The sequence below is a fragment of the Neophocaena asiaeorientalis genome, unplaced genomic scaffold (genome assembly GCF_003031525.2).
Source record: "Neophocaena asiaeorientalis asiaeorientalis breed wild unplaced genomic scaffold, Neophocaena_asiaeorientalis_V1.1 scaffold204, whole genome shotgun sequence".
Classification (NCBI taxonomy): domain Eukaryota; kingdom Metazoa; phylum Chordata; class Mammalia; order Artiodactyla; family Phocoenidae; genus Neophocaena; species Neophocaena asiaeorientalis.
In genome coordinates this window covers 3,724,002-3,731,105 of record NW_020173922.1, presented here as the reverse complement: position 1 = coordinate 3,731,105, position 7,104 = coordinate 3,724,002, and the positions used below count along the sequence as shown (strand labels likewise).

General features: G+C 51.5%; 1 protein-coding gene across 1 annotated transcript; it reads right to left on the bottom strand.

The window, feature by feature from the left end:
* Positions 1–3,483: 3,483 nt before the first annotated feature.
* Positions 3,484–7,104, bottom strand: EGR1 (early growth response 1). The gene is made up of 2 exons (XM_024752441.1): positions 6,692–7,104; positions 3,484–5,997 (listed from the first exon to the last, which is right to left on the bottom strand). The coding sequence occupies exons 1-2, from the start codon at positions 6,990–6,992 to the stop codon at positions 4,703–4,705; spliced, it is 1,596 nt and encodes a 531-aa protein (XP_024608209.1). The 5' UTR covers positions 6,993–7,104; the 3' UTR covers positions 3,484–4,702.

The window sequence follows — 7,104 nt, the reverse complement described above, 5'->3', positions numbered from 1 at the left end:
GAATGGGGACGTGGTGGGAAGAAGGTGCCAGAACGGGGGGGCTCTGGAGTGAATGGGCCCACATCCACACAAAGACTTGTACTCAAATGCTCAAAGCAGCTTTATTTCTAATAGCCCCTAAAGGGAACCAACCCCAACGTCCATGCACAGGTGAGGTGAGCAAATTGTGCTATAGCTGTGCAGTGGAGTGGAGTACGGCTCAGCAATAAAGAGGAGTGAACTATTTATACATGCAACAACACGGATGAATCTCAAAATAACAATGCCAAGTGAGAGGGCCCAGACCAAAACGAGTGCATACGGAATTATTCAACTTGTATGAAACTCCAGAAAATGCAACAGAAAACAGATCAGTGCCTGGGGACAGAAGTAGAAGAAGGAAAGACGTCCAAGGGGTATGAGGAAAGTTTTGAAGGTGATGGATATGTTCATTATCTTAATTGTGGCGATGGTTTCACCTGTGTACACATGTCAAGACTCATCAAATTGTACACTTTACATGTACCTCAATTGTATTTACATCAGTTTTTTGTACTTTTATATGTACATCAAGTGTACCTCAATAAAGTCGTAATAATAGCAGTAATAATAATAATAAACAACCTAAGTACTGAGGAGAATGGACTTATGGGAGGGCTTCCTGATAAAGGAGATGAGATAGTTTTACTTGGATCTGAGAAGCTGAGCCACCAACTTGACTTAAGAGAACGTATCGAGTAAGCTTTGCCTCAAAAGGCTCTCCTAGGTTCTAGTAATGGGAAAAGGGAGATGGGATGAAAAATCACTGAAGTGGAGGGCTAGATTTGCTATTTGGGTGCAAAATCTTATTAGCACCCAAAGGCGTATGGGTAGAATGTTGACATCTTACTTGCTCAATACCTGCTTCTTTTAGACTTGGTCTCATTCCCCTTAGGACCACTGGGATCTCACTCTGCCCAATCTTCCCCTCTCAAGTTGCATTAAGTGTCGCTGCACCAGGGAAAACAGCAGAGGAGAGAGGGGAACATTGGAGAGAACCCCTCTGACTCCATTGCACCCGTTCCTGACTCCATTTCTTCCTGGGGTGTGGGAGCTGTAAGTGGGGGCAGGTAGAAGGAAGAACACCTCAAACCCAGCCTGACAATAGAAGCTAAGCTCTGCCTTTCTGAGTGCTTAGAATCTTTCAAAATGAATGAGGCTGAACATTCCTGAAATTTAAGAGAAAAGAGTACCTCTCAGATACTAAGAGGTCAGGGTCAAGAGTCCTTAGGACCTGGTTTTCTTTTGCTTCAGAATTGAAACCTGTCCTTCGCTGGCCGAGTTCCCTTGCCCTCTCTCCTCTTCCACCCCATTCCTCTCTGTCCCTCTCCACATCCCTGAAGCCCTAGACAATGTCCCCAGGTAGCAATCAATTGTTCAACACTATCTGGGTCCCTTCCCAAACCTCAGCCTTTATGATGATGCGAGTTTTTATCAGCACTGCCCTGTGCCCTTGGTTTTAGATTTCCCTCACAGGAGCAGGAGTTAAAGTGAACACTTGCCTTTTTCTTTATACTATAGGACCTTAAAATCAGGCAATTATTGAGTCTTGGCCTATTTAAACCATGCAAAGAAACTTAAATTTCAACTGTCAGAACCTAAAGAAACCCTGGTGACAGGACTAATAATAATTAGCTGGCAGGCTTGGCATCTGCATCAGAATCACCTGGCATGCTAGTTATCAAGGCCAGTTCCAGGACCCCATTCCAGACCTCAGGAATCAGATGCTCTGGGAATGGGGCCTGGGAATCTGATTCTGATGCACTGTGACAATGTAGGAGACCCTTTGCTTTAAAGGAACAGAGTGAGTCTCTTTGCTCCTTCTTTCATATTTTCTTCTTGCCATGTTTTTTTTCTTGGGAGCCTGTGATGAGAAATTCTTAAGGATGTGTAACAGGCATAGACTTGTTTTCCTGGGCCTAGAGTAAGATGGGGAGGGGAGGTGGGGCTGGGAAGAGGTGTGCCAATGCAAATATTGTCCCATCAGGATGTGGTGATTTTGCCAGGAGGCTACAGGGATGTGCCCGTTGCTAGAGAAGGTGGCTTTGTTCCCCGTGTTCCAGGCTGAGGAGTCTGGTGTCATGGGAAAAGGCAGAGATCAAACACTGCTGGTGCTTGAGGGGTAGAATGGAAGAGAAAGAATTGGGTTGATGCCAGGGGATTGCTGGAATTCCCCTGGCTCCGGGAGAGGTGTGGGTTGGTAACCAGGGAGACCCTTGGGGGAGGAGAAGGTGTGGAGGTAGGTTAGACTTCAATTTCATTCAGGGCCTGATATCCATACTGGATAGAGGGGATACTTCATTGTCTTTGATTTTGGGGTCAGAAGTTGGGAAGGGAGCCAAGGCTTGGGAATTCCAGGACACCAAATCTATTGCACCCATCTGACCAATGGAAGGTGGTGTCTGACCAGTTCACAGAAGACTCATATCAGGGTTGGAGGTAGTGCTTCCATTCAGTAATCCATCCATCCATCCTCCCTGTCTCACACACAAAGCAAGCCAATCGGGCTGACTTCCACTTACTCTGCCAAACTCAACTTTTACACCTTTCCTAAGCCCCTGGGTGGGTTGAGTGTCCTTCGCAGTACTCCCAGAGAGCCTCATGCTTGCCCATGTTATATGACCTAGCACCATGTTATAATTTTTGGCTTCATCTCTATCTCCCCAACTGACAATGTGCATTGTTGTCATGGCCAGCTCAAGGCCTCTCACAGAATAGAGAGATGCTCACAAGCCCACGAGAATTGCTCTGGCTATGAGTGTGGACCCTCTGGGGGCTGGGGCCAGAGGAACCTAGCACTTTAGGCCTCCTACATAGTGGGGACAGACTTAGTCTAGGTGGAACAATAGACACCAGGCCAGCCTCCAGCCCACTCTGCCCTGTGTCACAGGAAGCTGCCAAGGATCACAGCTCTAGCTGGCAAGTAATGAGATTTTCTCCTGGAAGGATTCTTGGCTTGATAACTGGTCCTTGCCTCTTCTAACCTTCTTCGATACCCTCAGCCTTCTGGGGACATGGAGGATGGGAGGAAGAGTCTGAGGCAGCCCCAGCTTTTACTGTTTCCCAAAGCCCTCTGCCCACCCCTTATCTCCCCCAGGTGTATAGGGCAGGGATTCCCAAGAACACAGAATTTCCCTACCCTGGGTAGAGATGGAGGCAGGGCTGGTCAGACATTTGGGGCTAGAATGGTGCTACCTCTGGCCACACATGTTCCACCTCTACCTCTGGCCTTTTTTAGCTTTCACTAACCAAGATAAGCCTGAAGCCCACCAGACTGAGGAATGGGCCCAGTATCAAGAAGAGGAGACCCAAACCCAATTCTCAAAGAATTCACTCCAGCGACACACAGTGGGCACATCTCTGGTTGGAATATCCTTGGTCTCTGGAAAAGCCCCTCAAACCCCTCGATAGAGACGGCTACTACAGAGGCCTCCCCCTAGCCCAGGAAACACACCCAACCACAGCTATTTTATTTTCCTTTTAATTTTTCTGAAGGATATACACCACATATCCCATGGGCAGTAAAGCGCATTCAACGTGTTTATAAGCCAAACAGTCACTTTGTTTAAGCAAACACAAGTACAAAGTAAAATAAAACCACAAAATAATGAACTGCATGTTCATAACATACAAAAATTGCCGCCTACTCAGTAGGTAACTACAACATTCCAACTCCTGAATATATATATAAATTTACATTTTCAGTTAAAAAAATAGACTTTTGAGAGTTCTGATTTTTAGATTTTGTTTTCTTACATTCTGGAGAACTGAAGCTCAAGCTCAGCCCTTTTCCTTATTTTGCTCCCAAAGCCTCCCCTGAATCACCACTCCTTGCTCCCCTTAAGGCTAGAGGTGAGCACATCCCTCACAATTGCACATGTCAAGCCGTCAGCAAGGCGCATCACACAAAAGGCACCAAGACGTGAAACTTTTTAAACCAAAAGGACAAAAAAAAACCCAAACCTTTCAAAAAAAGGAGAAAAACCAAGCCATATTTTGCCACATGTGAGAGTACAGTCGGGCAATATTTACAAAAAGGTTAACAGAACAACACTCTGAAACATGCTCCGATTAATACCGAGAAGTGCTGTTTCAAAAAAAGCTTCAAACTTAATTGTCACAGCATCATCACAAAACAAAGGATCACCATTGGTTTGCTTGGCTTTTCTTTTTTTTTTTTTTCCCCAAAGTGAGGATCTAATTCCAAATAATACAATAGAGTATGCAAATTATTTCACATCAAGAGTACCCCAAGAAAAACAAAATCCATGGCACAGACACTGTACAAGAGTACAAGGCTGGACTCTGAGGGGCCCAAACCCCATTTTGCCAACTTGATTTTCTAGCATTGAAGGGAGCAAGGGGTCAGGCATACGATGGAGATGATACTGAAATGATATATCCAAAATCCATGCAAATCAAGTTCTTTGGATAGAAGTGAAGACCTTGCACATGGCTGTTTCAGGCAGCTGAAGTCAAAGGGAGTAGGTCCTGGGGAGGAAAGGGAAGTGGACAGAAAGAATTGTTGGCCAACAGACCTTCCACAGCGACCCTGGGGTCAAGTAGAGGAGGATTTGGCTCTAAGAACCTCCATCTGACTTAAGAGGAGCCCCCTCCTACGGCCATCTCCTCCTCCCGTCCTTTAAGTCTCTTGTGTTTCATTTTCTCCCTTTTTCCTTTCCTTTCAGCAAATTTCAATTGTCCTGGGAGAAAATGTGGTCGTCATGTCCGAAAGCCCTGTGGAGGCGCTGAAGGAGTTGGTGACAGCTGAGGAAGGGAAGCTGCTGACCTGGGCAGGGAAAGCAGGAGGAACGGAGGAGTATGTGGTAGCCACGGAGGGTGACGGGAAACCACTGTGCACAGGCGATGGGTAGGTCGAGGAGCCGGGAGAGGAGTAGGAGGTGGGCACGGGTGATGGGTATGAGGTGGTGGCTGGGGATGGGTAAGAGGTAGCCACTGGGGATGGGTAGGAAGGGAGAGAGGAGGTAGCGGCAGAGGCCACACTTTTGTCTGCTTTCTTGTCCTTCTGCCGCAAGTGGATTTTGGTATGCCTCTTGCGTTCATCACTCCTGGCAAACTTTCTCCCACAGATGTCACAGGCGAATGGCTTCTCGCCTGTGTGGGTGCGGATGTGGGTGGTGAGGTGGTCGCTGCGGCTGAAGTTGCGCATGCAGATGCGGCACTGGAAGGGCTTCTGGCCGGTGTGGATGCGGATGTGGCGGGTGAGCTCGTCTGAGCGAGAGAAGCGGCGGTCACAGGACTCCACGGGGCAGGCGTAGGGGCGTTCATGGGGGGGAGTCTTGCTGGGTCGGTTGGGGTACTTGCGCATGCGGCTGGGTTTGATGAGCTGGGACTGGTAGGTGGTGTTGAGGGCCTTCAGGTCCTGGGAGCCCGACTGGGTGGCAAAGGCCTTGATGGTAGAGAGTGGAGTGAGCGAAGGCTGCTGGGTACGGCTCTCCAGGCCCTGGAAGGGTTTCTGGTCTGGGGTGCCCAGGCCCAGGTCCCCCTGCTGTTGTGGAAACAGATAGTCAGGGATCATGGGGACCTGGAAGCCACCCTTGGCAGCAGGGTAGGCAGGAGGTGGGTACTGAAGCGCGGTGCCTGCTGAGCCTGGAAAGGCCTGACCTTGTGGCTCAGGGAAGATGTCGGTGTTAGGTGTGGGGAAGGTGGGTGCCGCTGAGTAAATAGGGCTGCTGTCGTTGGACTGCACTGCGCAGCTCAGGGGTGGGCTCTGGGAGGCAGAGGAGGAGGCCGCTGGAGATGATGCTGAGGATGAGGTGGCTGGGGGGTTGGTCATGCTAACAAGGCCGCTGACCAGGCTGAAAAGGGGCTCAGGCCATAAGGTGTTGCCACTGTTGGGTGCAGGCTCCAGAGAGAAGCGGCCAGTGTAGGTGATGGGGGGCAGCCGGGTGGTTTGGCTGGGGTAACTCGTCTCCACTAGAACCTTCTCGTTATTCAGAGTGATGTCAGGAAAAGACTCTGGCAGGAGAGAGAGAGGGAGGAGGCCTGGTTACTGGAGAGCAATCACTGGAGGGCGAGGAGGACCCACGCTGCCAGGCGAGAGGTCGGGCCAGCTACCATTGACTCTTGAGCTGGTTAATAATTGATAGCAGCAGATTGCAATGTTCCTGGACCCGCTCCAGAGGCAGAACCCATTTCAACAACAGCTGACGCAAATACGGAGAATCCCCCTCCACTGCAGCTCCCAGCGTTCCGCAGCAGCGGCTGCGAGGGCGAGGGATTCCCGCCAGCAACCCCTCGGCCACCGCTAGTGCGCGACCCCTACCCGGGGCTGCCGGGACATCCCTGGCCAAGGATCACGGTCCTTCCCTGGGGACAGGCGGCAGGCTAGCCTTCCTGGAGGCGGAGGGGGCGCAGTCCTGCTCGTCAAAACAAGCCCTCCCCCCACCCCCGCACCCCCACAGCTCTCCATCCAAAACAAAAGCTGGCTCCCCTGCGCACCGTTAAGGACGAGGAGGGGGTGGGGGGATGTCCCCAGGCATTACTCTAACACAGGACCTTGGGCATGAGAGGAATGGAAAGGAAACCCCACTTGCATCCCTGAAGTCCAGAAGCACTGCCGCGGTGAAGGGGCGCTGCAAAGGCCGTGGGGAAGGACCAGACGCCAGGATGGTGGCGAAGGGGCTAGCCCTCGACGTAGGCCACAGCTTACCTGCGGTCAGGTGCTCGTAGGGCTGCTCGCCCGCCTCCCCCTGAGGGTTGAAGGCGCCGCCGCTGCTGTTGCTGTTGCTGCCGCCCCCTCCACCTCCACCGCCCCCGCTGCTGCTGCTGTTACCGCCGCTGCCCTCCGGGGCCCCGGAGGCACCGAGGAACTGGGGAGCCCCATTGCTCAGCAGCATCATCTCCTCCAGCTTAGGGTAGTTGTCCATGGTGGGCGAATGAGGAAAGGAGCCAAAGGGGTCGGAGATCTGCAGCGGGGACATCAGCTGCATCTCGGCCTTGGCTGCCGCCATCCCGGACTGGCGGGCTGGAGAGCTGGTGTTCGGGCGGGTGGGCGCAGCCCGGGGCAGGAGCTGCGGGGGACACCTCTCGGGGGCCTGGCCAGGTCACATGCGGGGCGCGGGG

Bases quoted from the DNA above. Each gene is read 5' to 3' on its own strand.
- EGR1 (XM_024752441.1), bottom strand. From the start codon at position 6,992: ATGGCGGCAGCCAAGGCCGAGATGCAGCTGATGTCCCCGCTGCAGATC. The intron at 5,998-6,691 runs GTAAGCTGTGGC...CTCTCCTGCCAG, and splicing joins CTACGAGCACCTGACCGCAG to AGTCTTTTCCTGACATCACT.